The 27,973-nt window shown below is 45.3% G+C and overlaps 1 protein-coding gene across 5 annotated transcripts; it reads right to left on the bottom strand.

Annotated features, from left to right (window-relative positions):
- On the bottom strand, positions 1–27,874 carry LOC110091641 (neurotrophin receptor-interacting factor homolog). 5 transcript variants are annotated; one of them, XR_013542617.1, is made up of 5 exons: positions 27,706–27,874; positions 23,854–23,961; positions 13,833–14,286; positions 4,209–6,188; positions 1–291 (listed from the first exon to the last, which is right to left on the bottom strand). XR_013542617.1 is itself a non-coding variant. In XM_078388182.1 (5 exons), the coding sequence occupies exons 3-5, from the start codon at positions 14,235–14,237 to the stop codon at positions 230–232; spliced, it is 594 nt and encodes a 197-aa protein (XP_078244308.1). In that variant the 5' UTR covers positions 14,238–14,286; positions 23,854–23,961; positions 27,706–27,874; the 3' UTR covers positions 1–229. The 5 variants fall into 5 exon arrangements, 1 of the variants encoding a protein (XP_078244308.1); XR_013542618.1 differs by lacking the exon at positions 13,833–14,286 and adding an exon at positions 9,871–9,997; XM_078388182.1 differs by lacking the exon at positions 4,209–6,188 and adding an exon at positions 9,871–9,997.
- Positions 27,875–27,973: the final 99 nt, after the last annotated feature.

The following is a 27,973-nucleotide window of genomic DNA, read 5'->3' as shown; positions in this document are numbered from 1 at the left end:
TTTAACATTAACATTCAAAGTTTATTTGAACTCTGCAGAGTTGGAAAAAGGAGCAAAAGAAAGAAACGAACAAACAAAAACACACAACTCCATCGATCAAGACTTCAACACACACACAGACCACAAAGTGACTTGGTCTTGCTTACGTTTACTTCTAAAAACCTAAAAACAAGTTACTTTGCATTTCAAGACATAGAAGTCTTCACATATTCTTGGACCCCGGTTCCCGTCAGCCCACGGTGGGAGATGATATAGAATGATAATTCACTGGGAGGGTCATGGGTTCTCCACCTTTGGGCAAAAGAGAATACCAATTTAGAAAGTTTAGATTTATTAAGGTAATGTTGTAGTAAACCCCATCCACCCCTTTTCTTAACATTCCTGCATTCCAAAAACCTGCATCCACATTTTTTAGCAATTTCTTCCCCAAACAGAGATCAAATAAACAAGAGGAATAATCAGGCCCGGCCTATCAAGTCTCACATGCACACTCTGACCGAAGCAAGACAGAAATATGTCACAACGGAAGGACAGAATGCCACGGTCACTGGCATTGAACATTGAAAGCAGTTCAAATGGTTGGGTGGGAGACAGCTTAGATCACGGCCTAGATGTGATTTTTTTTTCCTTTGAGAAGGAAGATTTTATCTGCAGATCTATTTGCCTGATGAGCTGGATTGCTCAGTGGCTTAGGATCCGGCTGTGGAGCTCAAGGTTGAAAGTTCGATTCCCACCGGTGTCTCCTGAGGGAAAAGCCAGCCTGTGTGGCCTTGGGCAAGCTACATTGAAGAAGGGAATGGTAAACCGTTTTTCAATATGTTCTACCCTGTTTACAAAATTAAGATGCTGGCAGCAAAAGTTCAGTTTTCCCGCACTTAAAATTTGCATAGGGACATAAATGCTACATCTCTCGGCAACCAACTGGTATACAAAATAATAATAAATCACTTCGATATCTGAATCAGGACGGCAACCCAAAGGAGCAGAAGTTACACAAAAGAGGCATGTTCAACTACAGAGCTTTAAAAAAAACTGAAACAGGGCACACAAGCTGTGGCCAAATCATATCATGTCAGTGCCAACAATGCCTCCATAATTAATCGTCGTTGTTTAGTCATTTAGTTGTGTCCGACTCTTCGTGACCCCATGGACCAGAGCACGCCAGGCCCTCCTATCTTCCACTGCCTCCCGGAGTTCTGTCAATTTCATCTTGGTTGCTTTGCAGACACTGTCCAGCCATCTCCTCCTGTGTCGTCCCCTTCTCCTCTTGCCGTCACACTTTCCTAACACCAAGGTCTTTTCCAAGGAGTCTTCTCTTCTCATGAGATGGCCAAAGTACTTGAGCCTCAGCTTCAGGATTTGTCCTTCCAGTGAGCACTCGGGGTTGATTTCCTTTAGAATTGATAGGTTTGTTCTCCTTGCAGTCCAGGGGACTCTCAAGAGCCACCTCCAGCACCATAGTTCAAAGGCATCAATTCTTTGGCGGTCTGCTTTCTTTATGGTCCAGCTCTCACTTCCATACATCACTACAGGAAAAACCATAGCTTTGACTATTTGGACTTTTGTTGGCAAGGTGATGTCTCTGCTTTTTAAGTTTGTCATCGTTTTTCTCCCCAGAAGCAGGCGTCTTTTAATTTCGTGGCTGCTGTCTCCATCTGCAGTGATCATGAAGCCCAAGAAAGTAAAATCTGTCACTGCCTCCATATCTTCCCCTTCTATTTGCCAGGAGGTGATGGGACCAGTGGCCATGATCTTAGTTTTTTTGATGTTGAGCTTCAGACCGTTTTTTGCACTCTCCTCTTTCACCCTCATTACAAGGTTCTTTAATTCCTCCTCACTTTCTGCCATCAGAGTGGTATCATCTGCATATCTGAGATTGTTGATATTTCTTCCGGCAATCTTAATTCCGGTTTGGGATTCCTCCAGTCCAGCCTTCCGCATAATGTATTCTGCATATAAGTTAAATAAGCCGGGGGACAATATACAGCCTTGTCGTACTCCTTTCCCAATTTTGAACCAGTCAGTTGTTCCATATGCAGTTCTAACTGTTGCTTCCTGTCCCCCATTTCTCAGGAGATAGACAAGGTGGTCAGGCACTCCTTACAGTTCAAACCTACAGTTCAATGCATTCCAATGGGGGGGGGGGGAAATTCACCAAAAATTAACAAAGAGTCAGAACAAAGCCAAATTAAGTTTGCAAAGGTTTTACAAGGTGCACTAACGAGCCCAAGCATTCAAAACAGTTTTTGAACATTTTAAGACACAGTTAAAATAGCAAAAACGGACCTGTCAAAACCATTGGAATGCATTGAATAGCCTATTCAATGCATTCCAATGGGGGAAACATTGTTTCGCTTAGCGATGTTTCCTATGGCGATTTTCGCTTAAGGACGGTAATCCGTTCCCATTGGAACGAATTAACTGGTTTTCAATGCATTCCTATGGGAAATGGTGTTTCGCTTAGTGATGCTTTCCCATAGCGATGTTTTTTTGGGAACCAATTAACATCGTTAAGCGAGGCACCACTGTATTTATTTATGTATTTGGCTTTTATACCGCCCATCTAGATGAATCTACTCTGGGCCGTTTTACGATATCCTTTGATTTGTATTCCTGCCTTGAGCAGGGGGTTGGACTCAATGGTCTTATAGGTCTGTTCCAACTTCATGATTTTATGCTTCTATGAAATATTAAAAACTATCTTAAAAGTGGCATTCAGGGACTCAATCATGATGGTTCAAAGCCTGCCTGAAAAGATGGGTCTTCAGCGGTTGGTGGAAAGACCAAATGGGAGGGTGCCCGCCTGATCTTCCATGGAAGAGCGTTCTACCACCTGGGAGCTGCACAAAGCAGGCCCTCTCTTGTGTCCCCGTCAACCATGCCCACGGTGGCATGCCCACTGACAGGAGGGCCTCCTCTGGTGATCTTAAATGGCAAGACGGTTCATAGGGGGAGAGACGGTCCTTCAGGTAGGCTGGACCCAAGCCGTATTGGCCACTGGGCCAGGAAATGGACTGAGCCACCACAGCAGTTCTTGTAGCAGGAGGTGTTATGGGCTCCCTAGAATTGGCCTCTCTATAAACTATAGAGAATTGTGCTCTCTATAATCTGGCTGCTGAATTTTGCACTAGCGGAAGTTTCCGAACACTCTTCAAAGGTGGCCATACATAGAGTGTGTTGCAGCAACCCAGACGGGGATACAATTAAAGCCTTGTAGCGAATCTGATATCTCAAGGAACGGGTGCAGCTGGCGCACCAGCTTTAGCTGTGCAAATGCACTTCCTGGCCACCGCCGAAACTTGGGCATCCAAGCTTAGGGATGAATACAGGAGCACCCCCAAGCTACGAACCTGAATTTTCAGAGGGGGCGTAACCCCAGCCAGCACAGGCTGCATCCTTACTCTCTTACATCTGATTTCCAACTGACTAGGAACCCCTGCGTTGCCTTGGAATAAGTTTCCGCTTGTTTGTCCTCGTCTAGCTTGCTGCTGACACGAGGCACTGGTTTAGAACCAAGGACAGCTCCCTTGGAATCAGATAGGAAGGTGGGACAAAGTTGGATGTCGTCAGCATATTGGTGATACCGAACCCCAAAACTGTCTGAGAGGTGTTTTTTTTTAATTGATTGTTGTGCCTTGTTTTTAAAGGTCTCTTCCATATTGATTTTATTTGCCATTTTAAATATAATACTTGTTAAATTATTTTAAAATATTTGTCTACTTACTGTTTCAAGGTTTTAAATATCTTTTAAGGATGTTAAGCCACCTGAGGTCCTTTTTAAGGAGAAAGGTGGGGTAAAAAACATTTATATAAATAAATAAATGTGTGGCTCAGAAAATCCCATCCTTCCTAGCCTCTTTTTCGAGACAATGTCCTCTTGCAATGGAAGTATTTTATGCGTTCTCCAGTAGAAGTTTTCCAATTTTTCTCCAATTTTCATGTGTAGTCTTTGTCTCTTGATGGAATCCACATCAACTAAGACTGCCTAGAGTGGTTTTATAGGCCAGATGGGCGGAGTATAAATCAAATAAATAAATAAATAAATAAATAAAAATAAACTCAGAACATTGACCTGTTTTCTTTCCTTCAGCAATTCTTGTGTGGGCGCTTTCTACTAATACTGCAGCTCCATCTGAAGCTTTTTCACAACTCTAAGCATGTGGCCAGTTCTTGACCACCATGTTTTTGTTGACAGGGCAAAAGCTTACTGTGTTGATTGAGGCTCTTTCGACAGCCTGTATACTGAAATGATGTTTTGTCCACGTGGATTCCTTGATGATCTTGAAGGGCAGAGCACAGAGCCGACCTTTCCACACACACTGAGTGTTTATTTCTGCATTTCTCCATTTAAACAGTTTCTCTCCTTGTGTATTCTTTGATGTCTACTAAGGCTGCTGGAGTGACAGAAGATTTTCCTGCAAGCCGAGCGTGTAAATGGAATCTCACATGTGTGTGTTTTTTGATGGGCTGTCAGGTTACTGCTCTGAGTGAAGCTCTTTCCACACTCTAAACATTTATATGGCTTCTCTCCGTTGAACCAGCTTCTGTCCTTGTGGGTCTTCTGATGTCTGCTGAGGCTACTGGACTGAGAGAAGCTTCTTCCACAGTCTGGACACGTCAATGGTTTTTGCCCTGTGTGGATTTTTTTATGATTTATAAGATTATTACTCCAAGAGAAACTCTTTCCACACACTGAGCACTTAAATGGCTTTTCCCCAGTGTGTGTTATTTGATGCTCATTAAGGTTGCTGCACCTACGAAACCTCTTTCCGCACTCTCAGCATTTAAATGGTTTCTCCCCAGTGTGAATTCTCTGATGATCGGTAAGGGTGGAGCATTGACTGAAGCTCTTCCCACACTCTGAGCATGTGTAGGGTTTTTCTCCGCTATTGGTTCTTTGATGCTTAATCAGCCCGTCATGATTGCAATAGCTTTTTCCACACTCTGGACATTTATAGGGTTTCTCTCCCATGTGGGTTCCAAGATGCTTAATTAGGCCGCTGCTCTGAGAGAAGCCCTTCCCACAGTCTGAGCATTCATAGGGTTTTCGGTCTTGGTGGGTATTCTGATGGGCTCTAAGTTTACAGCTCTGAGTGAAGCTCTTCCCACACTCTGAGCACTGATATGGCTTCTCTCCCCTGTGGGCTCTTTGATGATAATTAAGAACAGTGCTATCAGTGAAACTTTTCCCACACTCTAAGCCAGGCTTGTCCAACCTGTGGCCCGAGGGCCGCATGCAGCCCAGGTCAGCTTGTAATGTGGCCCAGTGCAATTTTTTATTTTTAAAGAAATTCCAAAGTTTCAAGTTACACTGCCAGCGCTTGCGGCCAGAAAGTGGCCAGGGCATGCCACAACAGTAGAGGGGGAGAGAGGGAAGGAAGGAAGGAGTGGGAGGGGAGGGGACAGGGGGGCTGCGTGACTGCATTGCACCATCCCCGTCAATAGGTGGACCCCCTCCCGGCCGCATAAAGCTGCCAGAGTCGAAGCTGGCAGCCTCTGCTGTCTAAGATCACAGCTGCCAGTAAGCACACTTGGAGCGGGGCTGCGGAGGAAGGCTAGGGCTGCCCCCCCATGCGGGCCAAACCAAATGTATGTACGGCCCAAACCAAATTTTCATCTTCTAATGTGGCCCAGGGAAGGTGAAAGGTTGGACACCCCTGCTCTAAGCAGTTATACGGTTTCGCCCCGGTGTGGAGTCTGTGATGACAATTGAGAGTCGTGCGGGCAGAAAAGCTTTTTCCGCAGTCTGAGCATTTATACGGTTTCTCTTCCGTGTGTAGATTTTTTGGGTGGGATGTAAGATGATTGTTCTTCATGAAGCTTTTTCCACAGTCTGAGCATTCATAGGGTTTTTCACCAGTATGGGTTCCCGGACCATAGGTAGAATCAGCACTCCCAATGAAACTCTTTCCACACTCTGAGTGCTTACATAGTTTTTGTGCAGCCTGAGTTATTTGATGGGGAGTAAGATCAATCTTTTCCAAGATATTAATTCCACACTCTGAACATTTGCATGGATTCCCTACTGAGTGGGTCCCCCCACTCAGTGTATGTTCAAGCTGAAGCTCTTTCCACATTGAAAAGCTTTTGGATTTCATGTAAACCGGCATATTCAGAAATGAGAGTTTTCTTCCCCCCGTTTTCTTTTCCTTCATATTTCTTTCTCTGCTGTTCAACTTTCTCCATCTCTGCAGGAATAAAAACAAGAAACTTATCTGGAAGAAATGGATCCTTTAATTAAGGAAGATATTAAAAATACTATTATGCAAATAATAGGATAAACACATTGGGGCCCCATGTGAGATAAGAAACAATAAACGAATCCTTTTAATTTTCTGGAAAATTGTAATAGAGTAAGATGATGGTATGCTTGGGGGATCAGTTCTAAGGCTTCTTCCCCTTGCAGATGCTAAAAAACACTCAAGTATTGAAGCGTGGTCTCCCCGCTGTTTTTAGGAGGCATTTTTCGCACTACAGGCACCGAAAATGGTCGCCCCTATGGAGAATCTTCGCTGGACGAGCAGGTATTCAGCCCATTGGAATGCATTGAACGATTTTCAATGCATTTCAATGGGCTTTTTTATTTCGCTTGATGACGTTTTTGCTCTACAGCGATTTCGCTGGAACGAGTTAACATCCTCATGCGGGGCACCACTGTAGCTCTGAGAGACAGATTTTGTACGAAAGTTGGCATACTTTTACAGACCTCTAGAACTAAATTACAGATACAGTGGTGCCTTGCACAGCGAGGGTTAATCCGTTCCGGATTAACCCTCGCTGTGTGAAACATCGCTCAACGGAAAGTAAAAAGCCATTGGAATGCATTAAACATGGTTTAATGCGTTCCAATTCGGCCGAATACTCACCGTTGTGCGATGTTCCGGGATGGCCGGAAGCCATTTTCGTCCCCTCCCCTCGCTGAACAAGGGCGCGAAAACGCTGCGATCAGCTGTCCGGCGGGTCCAAAATGGCCGCCGGAACAGCCGAAATGGTGGGGCCCAGCGTTTTCGCGCCCTTGGTAAGCGAGGGGAGGGCGCGAAAACGCTGCGCGCGACCATTTCGGCTGTTCCGGCAGCGTTTTCGCGCCCTCCCCTTGTTACCAAGGGCCCGAAAACGCTGCGCCCAGCCCTTTCAGCTGTTCCGGCGGCCATTTTGAAGCCGCAGAACAGCTGATCGGCAGGTCGCAAAGCGAAGGTCGGTAAGCGAACCACTTACCGACCTTCGCTCTGTGAATTTTCCCCTATCTAGGTGCCGTTTTGCGATCACATTTGTGATCGCAAAAACGGCATCGTTGCGCGGATTCATCGCTCTACGGAGCGACTGTTGTGCGAGGCACCACTGTATTGTGTTTCAACTTACTAGCTCAACATGTATTATTTATACATTCTTTATAGGTTTTAGGTTTATAATGGTGTAACTTTTTTTCCTGTTGCTTAGTGTAGTAAGTCATGCTAGAGGAGGCCCATTGAATCAGTGTGGATTTGCTGAGTCAGTTCTGCTGTAGGTGCCATTCATTTAAATTGGCCTACTTTTGCGACTTACTATAGCAACAGAGGACCATACTATAGCCCCTTTTGCAGAGCCTAAAGGGAAGCAAGACTACAATTCCCAAGAAGCATTGCATCAGATTCCTTTTTTTTTTGTATATTAACAACAGGAAGCAAGGCCTGAATCAGCCATGCAGCCTCAGGGACAGGCCCTGGTCCAGGTGAGCGAAATGTAGGTGTCTGTAGTTATGGGTCTGTAGCCTGGAATTCCCAGAATTCTGCCTGGGGAATTCTGGGAATTGAATTTTTTAAAAAAGGACTGCAAACTCATAACTAGATATTTCATCCTCCAACAAATGGAAACTTCATCCAGACAAGACAAAAGGTGCTCCTGGTCAGTCACCAGGGAAATCAGGGGATAGGGACAGAGATTTCACCTGTACTGGATGGGGTTACACTCTCCCATAAAAATAAGGTCTGCAGTTTAGGGGTGCTCCTGGATTAATCTCTGAGCCTGGATGCAAAGGTTTCAGCAGTGAAACCTTTGCAGTGAAAACTGTTTGAGATGTTTGATTTGGTCACAACAACACATGCCTTTGTTACCTCCCATAAGGAGTACTGCAATGTGCTTTATGTGGGGCTGCCTTTGAAGAGTGTTCAGAAACTTCTGCCGGTTCAAAATCCTGCAGCCAAACTGCTGACTGGCACTCGTTACAGGGAACATGCAACTCCCTTACTACAACCGCATCGCTGGTTGCCGGTCTGTCTCCAGGCCCAATTCAAAATGCTGGTTATCACTTATAAACCCTACAGTGGACCCTCTACTTAAGGAATTAATCTGTATTGGAATGGTGGCTGCAAGTCGAAAAGTCTGTAAGTCGAATCTCCATTGACCTACAATGCACTGAAAACCGATTAATCCCATTTTTATTCCATTTTGGTTTTTTTCTGGTCTGTAAGTCGATTCTTTGGCTGCAAGTCGAATCTAAATTTTGCAGCCAGAGAAGTCTGTAACTCGAAAAGTCTGTAAGTCGAGCCGTCTGTAAGTCGAGGGTCCACTGTATATGGCTTCAGCCCAGGCTATTTGAAGGATCATACCACCTCATATGAGCCTTCTTGGTCTTCTGTGGAGGCCCTTCTCTCGGATCCCCCACCCTCCAAAGCTCACTAGGTGAGGACATGAGACAGGGCCTTCTCAGTGGCTGCTCCCAGGCTTTGGAATGCACTGTGCCAAAAATCCAGGCTGATCCCCGCCTACTTGTCTCTTCAGGCAGACCTTGAAGCAGCCAGTTATCTCAAGAATGTTGGTTTTTAACTTACCAGTACGGTTTTCAATGTTTTAAATTTGTTTTTGTACTTAATTCTTTTAATTTTAATGCATATTTAAATTGTTTCTTTAATGCCGACTATTTATTTATTTATGTATTTATTTATTTAAAATATTTCTATGCTGCCTTTCTCCCCCAAAGATCCAAGACGGCTTACATGATTAAAACAGTATTTAAAAGCCAAAATAGCAAGTATACGGATATTTTTAAGAGAATTAAACAAGTACTATGTGGTATTACTATGATTTCTTTTCTGTAATTTTGGCCACTGCTGCTTCGCTGGCAGAAATAGACAACATAACTCCAGTCATTGCGGAGTTCTCGCTTTGCTGGCTGTGAATTAATATGAGCCTATGTTGACTCTGCATGGGACGTGGTGGCGCTGCGGGTTAAACCGCAGAAGCCTCTGTGCTGCAGGATCGTAAGACCAGCAGTTGTAAGATCGAATCCATGCAATGGAGTGAGCCCCGTCACTTGTTCCAGCTCCTGCCAACCTAGCAGTTCGAAAGCATGTAAATGCAAGTAGATAAATAAATACCACCTCGGTGGGAAGGTAACAGCGTTCCGTGTCTCGTTGCACTGGCCACGTGACCACAGAAACTGTCTTCGGACAAACACTGGCTCTATGGCTTGGAAACGGGGATAAGCACCACGCTCTAGAGTCCGACACAACTGGACTAAATGTCAAGGGGAACCTTTACCTTTACAATGTTGACTCTGGTCTTAAACTTGCTGATTTTTAAAATCTCCGTTAACCAAAGAAAAACTTGTGTGGACTAACTAAATATGAATTATTCACAGTAACTCCATATTCTTAAAGTGCCATATCACTTTAAATACTGACAAAATTTCAGCCAATACAGAATACATTCAACGCAAACAGTAATAATCTGGTTACTGTGAATAATTTGTATTTAGTTAGTCCACATGGATTTTTTTTTGGTTACTTGAGGAAGCACCCTATTTTTCTTGCTCTGGGTGGATTTTCTGATCTCTGGCAAGAAGTAAATCCTGATTCCAGGATCTCCGAAGTCCAAGGGAAGAGGCAGCCTTACCCAGAGAGGCTGCATTAGCAAAACTCTCCTCTCTAACTTCTGCGTGCAAGGCCTTCTGGTCTGGATCCAAAAGAGTCCACTCTTCCTCCGTAAAATTGATAGCCACTTCTTCAAAGGCCACCAGGTCCTGAAAGAAAAAGGAGGCCCTCTCTCAACACAGCTGAAATTGCAATCCCCAAAGGTCACCAAACTTTAGGCAATGAAAGAAGATGGGAGAAAGAAAGAAAAAGAGGAAGACAGAACCATACCATATACTGTACACACACGCACACGCACACGCACACGCACACGCACACACACACACACAGAGTGGTGCCCCGCATGACGACGATAATCTGTCCCATTGAAATTGCTGTTTAGCGAAATCGTCGTCATGCAAAATCCGTTTCCCCACTGAAACCCGGTTTAATGCGTTCCAATGGGGAAAATACCTTGTCGTCCAGCAAATATAGCCCATAGGGAAGCCATTTTTGTGAGTGCCGATCAGCTGTAAAATGACTGCCCTGCGAAACATGGGTCCGGAAAACACAGGGCAGCCTTTTTTTTCGAAGCCGACGAACAACTGTAAAAATCGTTGTCTTGTGAACAAACAAGCCACAAGATTGAGTTTGCAGTAGCCGAGCAGGGCTGTTGAGGACAACACATTTTGGAGGTCACTTATCCATTGGGTTGCCAAAGGAGCCTTATGGTGCAGTAGTAAAACTGCAGTAAAGCAGTTAAGACTCTGCTCACAACCTGAGCTTGATTCTGACGGGCTCAGGCAGCTGGCTTGAGGTTGACTCAGCCTTCCATCTTTTCCAGGTCGGTAAACTGAGTACCAATTTCATGGTAGCCTGCATAATTAAATTTTAAACCACCCAGACATTGCACTAAGCACTATGGGATGGTATATAAGCAGTATACTTTATAAGTCGGAGGTGACTTGATGGCATGTAGTAGTAGTAGTAACAACAACAACAACAACAACAGATCACGATCCCTGGAAACAATGAGGAGACAGACAGACACACACACACACAGAAAAAAAGCAACTTCAAAAATTTCCCCCATCCCTTATGATAGCCATTTTGTGACAGCACCCAGCTCTCAATATTTGGCACATGAAGCCTGTCTTGAGGAGGTCCACCAGCAGGGATGGGATTCAAAGAAGAGAGGAGGGACCCGTGGAGGCACTCCAGGATTGGAGGCAGCCAGAACACCTGGAGCTGGACAGCAGCAGTGGGAAAGGGGAGCATGCCCCACGTCCTGCTTATGAACTTTCCAGAAACCTCTGGCTGCTTATTTTGGAAAAGAGGATGCTGGATCAGGTGGGAGCTTCGGTCTGTTCCAGGAGAGCTCTGACCCAGGACATCCGCACTTCCTGGATGGGAGCTTTCTTATCCCATTCTTCTTGTATTGGATCAAAAGCTAAAAATCACTGAAAGCATTCTTTACAATTTAATTACACAGGGCATCTACTGTCCCCTCCAGTGAGCTGGGGACTCAGTTTACCAACTTTGGAGGGATGAAAGGCTGAGTCAACCTTGAGCCAGCTGTCTGAACCCGTCAGGATTGAACTCGGATCATGAGTAGAGTCTTGGCTGCGGTACTGCAGTTTAACCACTGCACCACAAGGCGTAAGTACAGTGGTGCCTTGCATAACGAGCGCACCGTTTAACGATGAATCCGCATAGCAATGCGATCGCATACCGAAGTTCTAATAGGGCGAAAATCGCTTTGTGACGATCAGTTAGCATTTCGCTTACCGATCTTCGCATTGCGATGGGGGAACAGCTGTTCGGCGGTTCCAAAATGGCCGCCAGAACACCCAAAATGGCCACCGGAACACTCAAAATGGCCACCAGAACACCCAAAATGGCCACCGGAAGACCCAAAATGGCCACCAGAACACCCAAAATGGCCACTGGAACATCGCAGAACGGTGAGTTTTGGGCCCATTTGGAACACATTAAACAAAGTTTAATGCGTTCCAATGGGCTTTTCCGTTCCATTTAGCGATGTTTCCCCATAGCGAAGGGGCACCACTGTACAGTAACGGGTTCTATTCTTCCAGATTCAAGGAGAATCGTAAACTAGGCTACAACACTCTATGCCGTTCCTCCAGAATGTGAGTCCACCTGCCGCCAGAATAGTCATGGCTGAGGAACAATAACAGATAAAGGATTTTAGCCTGAGATCTTGCTTCAGCCTTCCCACTGGAGCCTCTGTTGAGCCAGGGTGAACAATCTGCTTGCCCAACAATGGAAGGGGCAACCTGACTTCCTGGGCAGTGCATTCCAAAGCCTGGGAGCAGCCACCAAGAAGGCCCCATCTTGTGTCCTCACCAAATAAGCTTGGGAAGATGGTAGAACCGAGGTAGAACCTATGGAGGATCTTCGCTGGACGGTGAGTTATTCAGCCCATTGGAACGCACTGAATGGGTTTTCAATGCATTTCAGTGGGATTTTTTATTTCGCTTGACGAGGATATCGCTTAACAGCCATTTTGCTGGAACGGATTATCCTCATCAAGCGAAGCACCACTGTATAAGGCTTTATAGGTCATAACTGGCAGTATGAATTAGACCCAGAAACAGACTGGCAGCCAGTGAAGCTGTTGTGATAAGGGAGTTACTGTACATGACTCCTATAATCGGTGCCAGTCGGCAGACTGACGGCAGCAATCTGAATCAGCCGAAGTTTCCAAACACTCTTCAAAGTCTGTGGGGCACAGCAGATGTTAAGGGTGATTTAATTTCAACATCCGACTGTAACTCTTCCGCCCCACTCCCCAGATCTGGCCTGCTGCTACACAGAGAACCCAAGTGGACAAAGCAGAGAAAGGTTGACTCGCCCATCTTCATTCAGAGATCAGTTCACTGATGCCAGCTGTCCCGTATTTCACTGGCCTGGTATTTAGCAACAGCACCCTCAACCCAATAGATGCACCACCAAGGCTATGCAATTTTGGAGATCATTTGCAGGGGGCAAGGGAGGAGCAACCAACACTCATTTTTCTACCCTATTCCCATGGCATGGCTGATGTCTCCCACCTCCAGTATCTCCCCCTACCAAGAGGGAAGAGAAATGGATTCATTCAAAATGTAACATTGGGAGTGAGCTGTGTGGATACCATGAACTACAGTAAAGACTTCCCCACTAACTGCATATCCGCTGATTCGCTTAACCACTAGTTGAAAACACTAAATAAAAAGAAATTCCAGAAATACCTACTTATATGTTTTAGTACAACTGGCCACTAAATGGAGCCATGCAATGTATAGTAGGACCCCCGTATCCACAGGATCAGTAGCTAGTGATTCATTTATCCACAGTCTGAAAATATTAAAAGAAAAATCCTACAAATATACATTTCTAAAGATAATGTGACCAGAACTGGCCAGAGACCATGCTATGTACAGCATTCACTAGAATAATATATTTCCACAATGTCATTACCAGAACTGGCCACTAGAGGGAGTCAGATACTATGCTATGTATAGTGTTCTCTATAATCCACATTTTCCAGCATCCACGGGGAGGCTTGGAATAGATCCCTTGCAGATACCACGGTCCTACTGTCAATGGAGTCTGAACTCTCTAGATGCAAAAATTATTAAACCAAGGCTGCAGGACTTTGGGACATATTGTGAGAAGTCAAGATTCCCTTGAGAAGACAATACTGTTAGGAAAAGTAGAAGGACACAGGACAATGGAAGACCTAAAATGAGATGGCATTGACCTCATCAAGTCATGGTATTCCCTCATCAAGACCTGAGCTGGGTTGTTAGTAGCAGGGCCTTTTGGACATCATTCATAGGTACACTAAAATATAGAAAAGACTTGACAGAATATAACGGAACCAGCTGGGATGTCCCTCCTTGAACGTCTTCAAGAAAAATGAAAGGCAGTCAGGAACTATGCTGAAGATCTCATTTGACAAAAGTCCGACACAAAAGAATTGTCCCTCTGAAATCCTCTCACCTGCCCCTTTTCTTGCTTCTTCTCTCCTGCCTGGCTGAGAAGGAAACCTTCGGCCAGGGCCACCGCCTGGGCAGTGGTCTCAGTCCCACATTCTCTGACCCAGGTCTGCATTTCTGGGGGCAAGATAGCCAGGAATTGCTCCAGGATCACCAGGTCCAGGATCTCTGCCTTTGTGGAACTTTCTGGCTTCAGCCACTGTCGGCAAAGCGCGTGGAGTCGGCTGCAAACTTCTCGGGGCCCCTTGACATCCTGGTAGGAGCACCTCCTGAAACGCTGGTGCTGTATGGCTGATCTGCCAGTTACATTGTCCTGTGCCAACCTCTCCCAGAATGCCCCACTGCTCCCACTCAGTGTTACATTACGGCATCTTTCTCCTTCAGGACCGGCCAAATTTTGCTCTTGCATCTTTGATCTGCACCTCCAGCAGGATCCACTAGATCTTCTGCAGCATTATCTGGGAAGTTGTTGGGGGGGGGGGAGAGGAAACATATCAATTCAGACAAGAAATTCAAAAATTTACAATGAGCGCGGCACGTTTATTCTCTGAATGTTTCCGCGAACGAAGTCTGCATCTATTTGCTGGCTTTCAGCTGAAAATAAACAAACTCTCTATTGGATCTTTGTGTTTCTGGCTGATTGATTAATGCATTAGAGATAGGCAGAAACCAAGATTTTAGTTCTGACACCATTCGCCATCTTCATGTTTGGCAACAAGCGGAGGAGACCCAGAAGGGAATGTCATGGGAGGGGGGAGGCGATCACAAAACCCATCTGCCTTTTGGGGTGAAGGGGCAGAGGCTTGACGCCCCCTTCCCTCCTCCAGGGGGATCTCCCTGGTTTTCCTCTCCATTGGCACTCCTAGTACCTTCTTTGATGCTGCTCTACTTTAAACAAGCCTCCTGCCCAAACACCCCTTCCCACTCCTGGGGTCCCCCCTGCACCCCAACATATCTTGCAACCACTCGACCCTTTGGAAGAAAAGAGGGAGGGGCAATGCTGCTGATGCTCGGCCCCCCCCCACGGTAATGAGACTCTTTTGATAGAAGGCACAGCCGTCCAATCCTTGTCTTTCCCTTCCATCGCCGTCCCGCCCCTGTTCATTCCCGCCATTCACAGGATCCCCTCCCCCCGGAAAAGAGCGGAAAGGGGGCGGTAACCCAGAGACAAGGGAAGCTATGATAGGCTCCTTCGCCACCGGAAGCGGCTGGGAAAGAAGCACGTGTTGAACAGTGCACTTCTAGGTGCCGCTCTAGGAAGGAAGGCTCGCTCACTTTAACCCCCAAATAGCCTCCTTGACCGCTTTAGGTGCTTACAAGATCCAGGGAAAGGGGTTTCTTCCAGTAGATTCTGGCGATGGGTCTATTCTTGGGTTTCCCCATCGAGAATTAGTATCCGTCGGCCAGGCGAGGAGAAAAGTGCTGAAAAGTTATAATTTCTCTACAGTAGCTGAGGTGGTGGCTCAATACATTTTGCTGCCTGAGGTGGAGCAAAAAAATTAACTCGAGCTAGCCTTTCAAGTTAAGGATCCCGTTAAGATTATGGGGTTATTTGTATTAATTAATTCCTGTGAGTTGCACAGTACTGTAGTAAGCACTACATAATAGCCAATAGTAAATAAAGGGGGAAAGTGTTCAATAAACAGTAAGTTAGCAAATATGTATACCACACACCGATCTGCATAGGTTTGAAAACAACTAGGCCCTGTGTAAAATAGTAATAATAATTATCAGCTTTTTGTGTTTTTTTTTAGTCATTTAGTCGTGTCTGACTCTTCGCGACCCCACGGACCAGAGCACGGCAGGCCCTCCTATCTTCCACTGCCTCCCGGAGTTGGGTCAAATTCATGTTGGTCGCTTTGATGACACTGTCCAGCCATCTCCTCCTCTGTCATCCCCTTCTCCTCTTGCCTTCACACTTTCCCAACTTCAGCATCTTTTCCAAGGAGTCTTCTCTTCTCATGAGATGGCCAAAGTACTGGAGCCTCAGCTTCAGGATCTGTCCTTCCAGTGAGCTCTCAGGGTTGATTTCCTTTAGAATTGATAGGTTTGTTCTCCTTGTAGTCCAGGGGACTCTCAAGAGCCTCCTCCAGCACCACAATTCAAAGGCATCAATTCTTCGGCGGTCAGCTTTCTTTTTGGTCCAGCTCTGACTTCCATACATCGCTACTGGAAAAACCATAGCTTTGACTATGTGGACCTTTGTTGGCAAGGTGATGTCTCTGCTTTTTAAGATGCTGTCTAGGTTTGTCATTGCTTTTCCTCCCAAGAAGCAGGCGTCTTTTAATTTCGTGGCTGCTGTCTCCATCTGCAGTGATCATGGAGCCCAAGAAAGTAAAATCTGTCACTGCCTCCATATCTTCCCCTTCTTTTTGCCAGGAGGTGATGGGACCAGTTAGATTTAATTATCAGCTTTACTCACAGTTAAAAGCAAAAGCAAGAATACAATATCAACGTGAAGAAGAAGAAAGGCCGGAAGGTGGGGTGAGGCTGTGTCAACCTTGAGCCAGCTGCCTGGCACTGAACCCAGGTTGTGAGCCGAGTTTTCGCTGCAGTACTGCAGCCTAACCATTGTGCCACGAGGCTCCACAAGGGTGTAAGGCTATGTTGTATTTCTGAGCTAGTGATGGCACAGTGTCAGTTCAGGGCTACCCAATAGTTTTGGGACTCCGACTTCGGCAGTGCTGGGAATCCCTCCAGGATTACTTATTTACTTTACAAGTTGTATTGGTTGCTGCTGAACCTATAGGGAGACGGTAGTTCCTGTGCAGGGCAGGGCAGGGCAGATGAAAACCTGGAGCGGATCCACAGCCTTTCCAGAATGGGATGCCCAAGCTACATGGCTGACAGCCTAAAAAAAAACGCTTTGACAGAGGGAAACTATGACGAACTGCACCCGTCTGGCTTTGCTTGACAACAGGTCAACCCTGTAAGGGTGGTGGACTGCAATTTGCTTTCCTCCTGACATTGTTGGTCGGACTCCATGAGCTCCAGAGAGCATAAATACAGTAATGGTCAAACACGGTTGTCACTGGGCCTTTTGAGAGCTCAGATATGTGACCTGGGCCATTTCAGATTGTGAGGGATAGAAACAATTTTTTTACTGTAAAGATCAGTACGTTTTTAAAAAAATTATAGGATGTGAAAAAGCATAATTTTATTTAGCTTTATCTTTAAACGCTCTGGATTGAATTAATTGGTATATAATAATCATCACAAGCTGTCAAGTCAATTCTGACTTACAATAACCCATTCCAGAGTTTTCCAGGTAGATAATATTCAAAAGTGGTTTCCCCTTCCCTTCTTCTAGGGGCACCCTGGGATGGTGCAGCTTGCCCAAGGATACATAGGCTGGCTGTCCTCCAGTTAGGCTCAGTCCTCAAAACCAACTGAGCTATCCAGGCATCCTTGGATATTATAGTACAGTGGTGCCTCGCTTAACGAGCGCTTCATTTAACAACAAATACAAATAGCGATGAAGATTTTGCGATCGCAAAAGCGATCACATTGCGATGTTTTAAATGGGAAAAAATCGCTTTGCTATGATCAGTAAGCTGTTTCACTTAGCAATCTTATCGCATAGCAATCTTTTCCCAACAGCTGATCGGCGGTTCCAAAATGGCCGCCGGGTTAAAAAAATGGCCGCCCGCTGTGTTTTCGCACCCATTCCTCACTTACCGGGCAGCGAAAATGGTGGCCATATGGAGAATTTTTGCATAATGGTGAGTTTTTTGCCCATAGAAACGGATTAAACGGGTTTTAATGCATTCCTATGGGCTTTTTATTTTCATATAACGACGAATCCGCATAGCGATGATTTTTCCGGAACGGATTATCGCCGCTATGTGGGGCACCACTGTACATAGAAAATAAAGCCAGAGTCATTCAGCCTCACCTGAGGTGAGGCCCTCCTGTGAGGGGAGGCCTAGGCCAATGGCCCTGTGGGTCCCATCTTTTCTAGGGCCACATCTAAGGTTTTTGTTCTAGGGTTCATCTCCAGTTCTCAGCTTGCAGCCCTAGGACCTCAGAGAATGTAGCGCTATTAGACTTGACAAAAATAGAGTTGACAACCACGGTCTGCTTGGGAGTTTAGCCTGTCACGCAGCAGATCACAAGAGGTCTAACTGTAGATCCAGATTTCCTTTTGTGCCACCTTAGTTTATAAAACTTTTCCTGTGGGGCTGAACCGAACCGCTTGCGATTGGTGATCTTGCATAGGGGTGCACTCCTCATCGCACATACTATCCCACAACATGGGTGACATGCCCAGTCTCCCTCTCTTGATAGAGTGTTGTAGATGGGGTTAGGTTGTATCATCTTCCCCCCCCCCATCCTTGTCCCCACGGAAACACTATAATGGTCCATTCCTACGTCTTATAGACCATTTCTCCTTCTTTAGGAATCTCCGGGTTCGGCAATAGACCCCCTACCTTTAGGTTTGGGAAATCCTTAAGTCCCACGCTTTATCATACTTTTGATCACCTTGTTCTGTCTCAATTGTTTTCTTACTCTCTTCTGTTTCTCTTTCCAGTCTACTGTACTACCAAAGCTCCTTTCCCCCCTTCTTTTATATCCTCCTCCCACACAGAGAGTTTTAACTCCCCCCTTTCTTTCTTTCTCCTTCCTCCACTAAACAAACTTCTATCTGTCAGGATTTTGTTCTTTTCATGAACAGGGAGTTAAATTTTAATATTGTAATGATTGCAGAGACACAAATGTAAAGTAAAAGCCAATGCAGTGACTAACAGCATACAGATGTAACAAGCTGATGTAATGCTTGATTGTTACGCAAGAGCAGCTGTAAATGGTGAAATGTGATTGGTTGTTCTGGGTATAAATGTAACAGACAGAACAGGCCTTTGCCACTCAGCAGTAAGTCTGGTGGTCATTTGCTTCTATGTCATTATTGCTCTGAATGTTGTTATGCCAAATGTATCTTGCCTTGTACATATGTATATATGTTTAACCATACCTAATATACTATATTATAATCACTAAGAACTCTTTCATGTCATTTTCTCCCCACATCTAAGTCTCTTACTTTGCTGTATAAGTGGGAAGAATGGAAGCAGTCTGATAAGAAGCTCTGTATACAGTGGTGCCCCGCATGATGTCCCATTGAAATTGCTGTTTAGCAAAATCGTCATGCAAAAAACCTTTCCCCATTGGAATGCATTGAAACCCATTATGCCTCTGGAGTTTTGGCCCCATGCCAACACTATCTTCTCCTCCTGTTATTCCTCCTCCTCCTAACCCACTAAGCTATCTGGCTAGCTTTAATTACTGTATATTAAATACCATTAAACGGAATAATGACATATTCAGCAGGTCAATTCCAAACTTTCTCCTGGGGCTTTCTCGGCATAATAATCAGATGTGATCTACCGCTCTTGTCTTCTGATGGCACACAGAGACCACCACCTCACGCAAGATCACCCAGAGAGCAGAACACATCAGCCACACACTCACCAGAGGATCTCAGCTGGCTCCTGGTGTGGGAGGCAAAGGGAGTCAGACTCCCCTAGTTTGGCTGCCTGTTGCTTCAAACCCATCACACACTAAAAAAAATTTTTTTTTAAGGCAGTATCCTGCTAAAAATCCATTTCTCAGCAACAGGTTCAGTGGCTCAAAGCTTGCCTGAAGAGAAAAATAGAGAAGAGGCCAACTTATTCTCAAGAGCAGTTGTTCTCCGTGTTGGGCAAACCAAGTATCTTTCGGCTGCAGTTCTGAGAAGTCTTCGTCACTAGCAATGCTAAGGAGGGAAGGTGAGTTGCCGTCCCAGAACACCTCAGTGACCCAAGATTGAGAATGGGCTGTTTTCTAGTGGAAGGGAGTTCCACAGGCTGGGAGCAGCCGCTGATAAGGCCTGTCAAATCCTAATCTAGCGTACTTGTGAGGCCTGTGGGACTGAGAGAAGGGTCTCCTCAGAGCCAGAATAGGCTACCCCACCTGTCTTTGTAACCAGTGAAAAACAATTTGGGGAAGATAATAAATTTGATCTAGCACTAAAAATAATATAACACTGGTGCCCGTCCCACCAATATTTGGGGGAGGCAGTTCCACAACGTCAAAGCCTGCCTCCCTTTGTCGTCATATAATGGACTTTTGTTAATCTGAGAGAAGCCTTAAGTATCTGATTGGTCATAAAAGCTGTTGGTATGATGCTTATCGATATGACATGGCCCGACTGTGATACAGACAACGAAAGTGGTCTTTTTTAGACTTCCCTGTCAGTTGTGCAAGAATTTATATGCTTTCTCAAGGTTTTTTCCCTCCCTCCCATTAAGATTGTCCTTTGAGAATGTTTCACCTTGTAAAAGGTATCTATTTACTGGACGGGCATGTTTTCTAATGGGAGGTAAGGTTACTGTTCTGAGCAACTCTTTCCACACACATAGCATTTAAATGGCTTTTCCCCCGGGTGTGGATTTGCCGATGATCCATAAAGATGGTACTCCGACTGAAGCTCTTTCCACATTCAGAGCATTTATAGGGCTTCTCTCTTGTGTGGATTCTCAGATGTATTGTGAGGCTACCGGTCTGACCAAAGCCTTTCCCACACACTGCGCATTTGTACGGCTTCTCTCCTGAGTGAGTTCCTTGATGTTTAATCAGGTTGGCGCATTGACTAAAGCTCTTCCCACACTCTGAGCATTGATAAGGTTTTTCTCCTGTGTGGGTTCTTTGATGGGAATTGAGAGGGGCTGGTGCCATGGAGGCTTTTCCCGCCCTCTGAGCATTTATACAGTTTCTCTTCTGTGATGTATAGTAAGGCTATTGATCTGAAATAAACTTTTCCCACACTCTAAACATTCAAATGGTTTTTCTCCCATGTGGGTCCTGAGATGTTTAGTCAGGTTTGACTGAAGCTTTTTCCACACTCTGAGCATCGAAATGGTTTTTTGCCGGGGTGAATTCTTAGGTGAGAAATAAGGCAGCTTCTATGAGTGAATCTTCCCCCCACATTGTGCATTTATATGGTTTCTTTCCTGTGTGAGTTCTTTGACGTATCACAAGTCTGCCGGCCAGAGAGAAACTCAGAGCACTTAAATGGCTTTTCACTAGTGTGAGAATTATTCGATGATGAGTCAAGGTTATGCTAGAAATAAAACTCTTTCCACCTTTTAAGCACGGATGCAGTTTTTCAGGAGCATGGCTTTTTCGCCCATTAGTAAGGGCAGTGCTCTGAAGGAACCCATTTTCATACTCTGAATACAGCATTTATATAGTTTCTTTTCTCTCTGTGTGTTTCTGACCAGTGCTTTGAATGAAACACTCTCCAAAATCTAAGCATTTCAGTACCTTTTTACCAATGTGGGTTCTTGGGTGGGAAGTACATCGACAGTTGTGACTGAAATGCTTTCCACAGACCGAACGTTTGAACAGTTTTTGTCTTCAAATGGCTCTTTGGTGGCAAGGGCAGCAATCCGACTAAAGCTTTTTCCACACACTAAACCTTTCATGGTTTTTCACTAGAATGTGTTTGTGGACGACAAATTAGCGTAGCGCATGGAACGAAGCCCGTTCCACCCTCTGTCCGTTGATATACTCTGTATGTTTTCTACAGTGATAAAAAAGAGCACGCCTTTGGCTGAAGCTCTTTCCACACTTTTAAAATTTAAATATTTTCTCTTCCATATAATTTGTTTGATGTCTCTTCCTCTTGAAGTTTTCTCTGTGGCTAAAATGCGGAAACCATTTTTTCCCTTTGTGCCCTCTTGTAAGTACAGTAAAAATAATCCCAGTGAAGCTTTTTCACTGACATTCGTTTTTTCCCTTTCCCTCCTTTTGCCAAACTCTTGCAGCATTTGGATTTCGGGGGAGTCAAGGCCTTGACAAACAAAGATTTCCTTCTGCCATTTTTCTTTTGCATCCTTTTTCTTCTTTTTTCCCATTCTTTATGTTTTAGCCCCTGAAGGAATAATAATAATCTTACGGCCAATGACCAGGAAGATAAAAGTACATTACAGTATTTAGATAAAATCACATAATATCATAGACATCGGTCAAGAAACATCACCATCAACACAGTGTCTGGTCCTTAACAACATTAAAGTTAAAAACAAGTTCTAAGTTAGCCAGTGGCATTGAAGGATATAAAAGCTTTTAAAACTTCTCAGCAGTCACATGATATAAGATGAAATTAAGAGAAAAATAAATATAAAGATAGAAGACTGACTGAAGAGGGAAGAAACCTAATCAACTAATGTGGAAATATGTTAGATGGAGATCTTGTAAACTTACCATCAGCTAGAGAAGACAATACTGGGAAAATAAAGCAATGGCAAAGTCACATGTTGGACTGTTAACTGTGGTCCGTTTATCTCCTCCGGTTTCTTCCTAAATAATTCAACAATTTGCCCTTTTTTCCAGTGAGTGGGATTCCACCCATCTTTCTTCTGGCCCTTTCTCTGAAGATCTCATACTATATACAGCTCACCAAAATCCCCCACAATGGACACCATTCAAAGTGCTGGTTCTAGCCTATAATGCCCTAAACGGCTTGGGAGCAAGCTACTTCAAGGACTGCCTTAACAAGTCTGCTTGCGTTTTAAGATCCTCAAGAGAGACTCAGTCCCTCCACCTTCATAGGTGCTTTTGGTGGAGACACAGAGAAGGCTGCTCCCAGACTTTGGAACTCCCTCCCACTGGAGGCCAACCTGGCCCCATCACCAAATTTATTTGCCAGGTGGTTGCCTAAATTTCTCTTGAATGTCTCCAGCGCTGGAGAACTCACCACCTGTCAAGGTAACTGGTTCCGTTGTCATACCATTCTAACAGTTAGGAAGTTTTTCTTGATCTTATAGGCCCCTCCCAACACAATTATTCTATGATTCTACAAGGAGACGAGGTGGAAAATGAGGTGGGAGGAAAAACATGCACAGATTGAGTTAGAAAACCCATCAACGGGAAAATGAGTTACTTTTCAGATGCCAAAAGAGGAAGCAGAAAGGATGAGAAAGAGACAAGTGTCATATAAACTATCATCTTGAGGAGAGAAAGAATGGAGACAACAGAAAATATTAGAAGGAGAGGCAAAGGTAAAAATCAGGGAATGAGAGACAAGAAAGAAGTGGATGGATTAAAACCTGGGGGGGGAGAGAGAAACCCAGAGGAAGAGGAAACTGGGAATCATCAAGGAGGAGAGGGGGACAAACTAAGGCCAAGCGCTTGGGTGCACCATCAGCTTCGGTGCCAGCCAGCATCCACCGCTTCGCCTACCCAATGACCGGAAGAGATTTGGGAGAGTCCACCACTAAACCATGAGGTTCTGTTAGCCCTAACCCCAGAAAGTTCATACAAGTTATATACAGTGATGCCCCGCATAGCGACGTTAATCTGTTCCAGGATTAACGTCGCTATCCGGATTCTTCGCTATGCGGGGGGGGGGGGAACCCATAGGAACGCATTAAACTCTGTTTAATGCATTCCTATTGGGGAAAAACTCACCGGTAAGCGAAGAATCCCCCATCCGGCCCCCATTTTCTCCGCCTCGGTAAGCGAGGCGCGAAAACGCTGCGGGCGGCCATTTCCCCTCAGCTGGGCAGTGATGGCTTCGCAGCAACCGCCGGGGAAGCCTCCGCGGTCGCTCCGAAGCCTTCTCCCCCAGCTGGGCGGCGCTGGCTTCGGAGCGACTGCCGGGGAAGCCTCCTCCGCGGTCGCTCCGAAGCCTTCTCCCCCAGCTTCGGAGCGCCCGCCGGTCAGCTGGGGGGAAATGGGACTCATAGGGAATAATCGCAATGCGATCGCTTTTGTGATAGCAAAATCTGCATCACTATGCGGATTTGTCGTTAAATGGGGTGCTCGTTATACGAGGCACCACTGTACATTGCTATACAATTAAAACATTGCGGCTAAACTCAAGGCTTCCTGGTCAGTGTGAGAGAAACAACATCATGGCTTGGGGAGTTGGACTAGAACCCTCTCACAGATGGGCACAGACAAAGGCAATTAAACCACAGCAACCATTATTGTTTTTTCTTTGGGTCTGGGATCTACCAGCTAAAGTGAAAAACAATTCTTACCCAGGCACGTTACATTCTTCCAGTTTGTCCTCCATGACACCATGGATCCAGCAATGTCCACTGTTCCTTGGTGAAATATACAGCCACCTCCTCAAAACTCACCAGCTTCTGGAATTAAAAGTATAAAATAGGTTTGGGTCGCAAAGATGTCAATAGAATCACTATTCAGATCCCATTCAGAAATAAGTCCATCAGGAGTTAGTGACAGATGAAGGAGGATTGCCAATTTTGGGGGGAGGGGGGAAGCCCCCCCCCACTCCATCCATGACATACGTCAACAAATTGCAATGCATTCGTAACGGAACAACCTGCATCCTATGACTTATGCTGGCGTTAAGTCCAACAGCATAAACTTTAGGAACAAATTGGCATCAGTCAGGAAGTCAATGTTTGTATCTCTTGTCATAGGCTAAGTCACATGATAGGAACAGGACAAGAAATACTCGTGTCAATTCCTTAACTGTCAGTTCGCTGCTGAGAGTAGCGTTGTTCGACCTAAGTAAGTAATACCCTGTTTCCCCGAAAATAAGACAGGGTCTTATAATGTATTTATTTTTGCTCCAACAATGCATTAGGGCTTTTTTTCAGGGGATGTTTTATTTTATTTTCATGTACAACAATCTACATTTATTCAAATACAGTCCAGTCATCTTCTTCAATTTGCTGCACAATGGCGGAGGGCAGGGTTTCACTTAACCGGGGCTTATTTTGGGGATATATTACGAGCATCCTGAAAAATCATAATTAAGATGTAAACTGCCCAGAGAGTGCTTTAAGTGCTATGGGGCAGTATATAAGCAGCACTTTTTATATGGGGATACTATATAAGGTATCACTATATAAGGTATTCATCCGCTAGCAAAGTTCATCCATTTAAAAATCCCATTCAGGCCACTGGTCACTCAGGGAAACCTTAGAGCTGAAGAGAAATGTCTTTGCCTGCTTGTGGAAGGGCAGCAAAGATCGGGCCAGGCTCGCCTCCAGTGGGAGGGAGTTCCAGAGTCTCTGGGAGCAGCCACAGAGAAGGCCGTCTCCTGTCTCCCCACCGAATTCACCTATGACGTCGGTGGGACCGAGAGAAAGGCCTCCCATGATTATCTTAACACTTGAGAAGGCTCATACAATCCCTGAGATAGCTTGGACTCACCATTTAGGGATTGATAGGTTAGAACCAGCACTTTGTGTCAATTATGAAGATCAGGTCCAGGAAAAGGTTAATTAGGAAAGCAAGGGTGCACATCAGTCTCAGTATTTTCCAAACTTTCTGAGCTAAAGCTATCTTCCAAATCAGTGGCTTCCAGTCTTCCATAACCCAGATGTTCTTGGACTGCAACTCCCAGAAACCCTGTCCAACACAAATAGTGGCAAAGGCTTCTGGGATTTGCAGTCCAAGAACACCTGGGTTACTGAAGTTTGAAAACCACTGGTCTAAATCTATTGGCCAGAATTCAGCTGGAGATTTACACCAGCATTATGTGTAACAGCATAAGCTTCAGCAAGCTATTTAATGAGCTGCCACTCTCATTCCTAGTCATGTTCTAGTTGTGGGACATAGCAAATGGCAAGGAATGTGAGCAGTCAACTTCTTAGAACAGCGATAACTCATAGGAACTATAGAGAAATATTTTCTAGCACGTGCGGGCAAAGCAATTTGGAACCAGATGACTGGCTAGAATCCGGCTGGTATTCATGTACATTTTGGAAAGTTCCTGCGGCTAATTGTGGCTAACTGATTGGGGTGCATCTCAGTGGCACAATCAACCATGTGATCAGGCAGATAACTATGACATGGTCTGACACCTCATCAATTAGCCACAATTAGCAGTAGCAAGCTGCTGCAGAAACCTGATGCTAGCACAGATAGGATTCCGGCCACTGTATACAAGATTGTTGTGTGTTCACTTTGGAGAAATCCACTATCAAGACCTTCCAGGTTAGGACCAATGGAGAGAAAGCTCTTGACATCAATTGTTGAAGACAACTTCCTAGAGGAAGAATGGCAGGGGGCAAATTAATTCAAACTAGTTATAAATTGTGTTGATACCTTATATTCATAGGACATGAGGAGAGTGCCCTTCTATCAAAGTGGTTCCCAACTTTGGGTCCCCAGATGTTCTTGGACTACAACTCCCAGAAATTCTGGCCAGTACAGATAGTGGCCAAGGCTTCTGGGAGTTGTAGTCCAAGATCATCTGGAGACACAAAGTTGGGTTGCCACTTCACTCTCACGTGGGGTGGTTCTATAAGTCTTATACGCTATTACAGTATTTGCTTTTAAGAAGACACTTGAGAAAGTAATACTCTGAAACATGCAGGTTTGGAATGACAGCACAACAGTTCTTGTGCCAGGTCGCTCCCGCCCCCTCCGCAGGCTGTCTGATCTCAGGCCTGCCAGCAGAATTGCTATGCTGTCTGAAATCAGCTGGTAGAAAAGCTTAAAAGAGGGCAGAGAAGGGGTCCATCAAAGCAGGAATCCAAGTCAAGGCAGATCAGACAGATGATAATCCAATTTTCTCTTGAATGTCTCCAGCGCTGGAGCACTTTTCACCTCCTGAGGTCTTTGGTTCCCTTGTCGTACTTCTCTAACAGTTACGAGGTTTTTCCTGATATTCAGTCTAAATCCAGCTTTCTGTAGTCGGATCCCATTATTATGTGTCCTGTACTCTGGGATGACTGAGAACAGATCCTGTCCCTCCTCTGTGTGGCTCCTTTTCAAGTATTTGAAAAGTGCTATTATGTTTAAGGAGGAGTTAAAGAACCTCCTAATGAGGGTGAAAGAGAGCGCCAAAAACGGTCTGAAGCTCAACATCAAAAAATCTAAAATCCCATCACCTGGTCCCATCACCTCCTGGCAAACAGAAGGGGAAGATATGGAGGCAGTGACAGATTTCACTTTCTTGGGCTCCATGATCACTGCAGATGGTGACAGCAGCCACGGAATTAAAAGACGCCTGCTTCTTGGGAGGAAAGCGATGACAAACCTCGACAGCATCTTAAAAAGCAGAGACATCACCTTGCCAACAAAGGTCCGCATATTCAAAGCAAGAGGAGAAGGGGACAACAGAGGACGAGATGGTTGGACAGTGTCATCATCGAAGCGACCAACATGAATTTGACCCAACTCTGGGAGGCAGTGGAAGACAGGAGGGCCTGGCGTGCTCTGGTCCACGGGGTCACGAAGAGTCGGACACAACCGAACGACTAAATAATTATGTTTAAGTCTCTAGCTGTGGAGCCAGAGGTTGGGAGTTCAGTTCCCCACTGTGCCTCCTTGGCAGGGGCTGGACTCGATAACCCATAGGATCCCTTGAGGATTCTTCAAATAATAAAGTTTTCAAAGTAGCCATATTAGCCTCTGCCAGCACATCTGGCAAAAGAGTAAAATAAAATAAAGAGATTAAAAACACAGCAGCACTTTAAAATCTGTTGTTTCTCATGTGGGCTTTATCCTATGCCCATCCAGTACAGCACCTGCTAATTTACAGTTTGACAGCCCTGTTCTTCCTTTTTGTCCATTATCTATTATCCTCACCTGGTTGCGGAGCTATGTATAAATGTGCCAGTATATAGTGTCTGATGCCTGAAGAAGCTGACTTGGTCGCAAAAGCTGATATTAAAATGTAAATAGAAAGAAATGGGTGTGAAATATTTCTCCCTTCCTCCCCCGCCTCTTCCCTTCATTCATTACGTATTCTTGGACGAACCTGATTCCAGACACCTTTGTCCGCCAGCCCACCTCCCATTCCTACCCCGGAACTCCGCTGTCCCCCAACAGATTTTGCACTCGCCGGTTCCCTTGGTAAGACGCGTGTCTGTGCATGCAGACGTCTGCGCATACACGTGTGCCCATACCAGGGTGGAAAAGTCCGAGGATCCCTTGTTTCAAGGCATGCGCGCCCTTCTCTCTCCCGCCTTGCATATTCCCTTTGCACCAGGCTCCCGCCCCCGCGTTTCCTCCCTGCATCCCTAATAATAAGCACAAATAAAGAAGAAAATAAGTCCCTTTCCCACCAGTTGCAGCGGGGAAGGCACTGAGTGTTGCGCCATGCACGGTTCCCTGGGCCCCTCTAGGAATCCCGACTCACTCACTTTAACCCTGTAATTTGTGCCTCTTGCTTTC

This window comes from Pogona vitticeps, chromosome 2 (genome assembly GCF_051106095.1).
Source record: "Pogona vitticeps strain Pit_001003342236 chromosome 2, PviZW2.1, whole genome shotgun sequence".
Classification (NCBI taxonomy): Eukaryota; Metazoa; Chordata; class Lepidosauria; order Squamata; family Agamidae; genus Pogona; species Pogona vitticeps.
This window is presented reverse-complemented; position numbering and strand designations above follow the sequence as displayed.

What these genes read in the sequence shown, in the direction of transcription:
- LOC110091641 (XM_078388182.1), bottom strand. Translation starts at nt 14,237, where the DNA reads ATGCAAGAGCAAAATTTGGCCGGTCCTGAAGGAGAAAGATGCCGTAAT. An exon ending in AGAAGCAAGAAAAGGGGCAG is followed by an intron (nt 9,998 to 13,832) that starts GTGAGAGGATTT and finishes TTTTTCTTTCAG; the next exon opens with GACCTGGTGGCCTTTGAAGA. An exon ending in TGCTAATGCAGCCTCTCTGG is followed by an intron (nt 292 to 9,870) that starts GTAAGGCTGCCT and finishes TTTTGCCCAAAG; the next exon opens with GTGGAGAACCCATGACCCTC.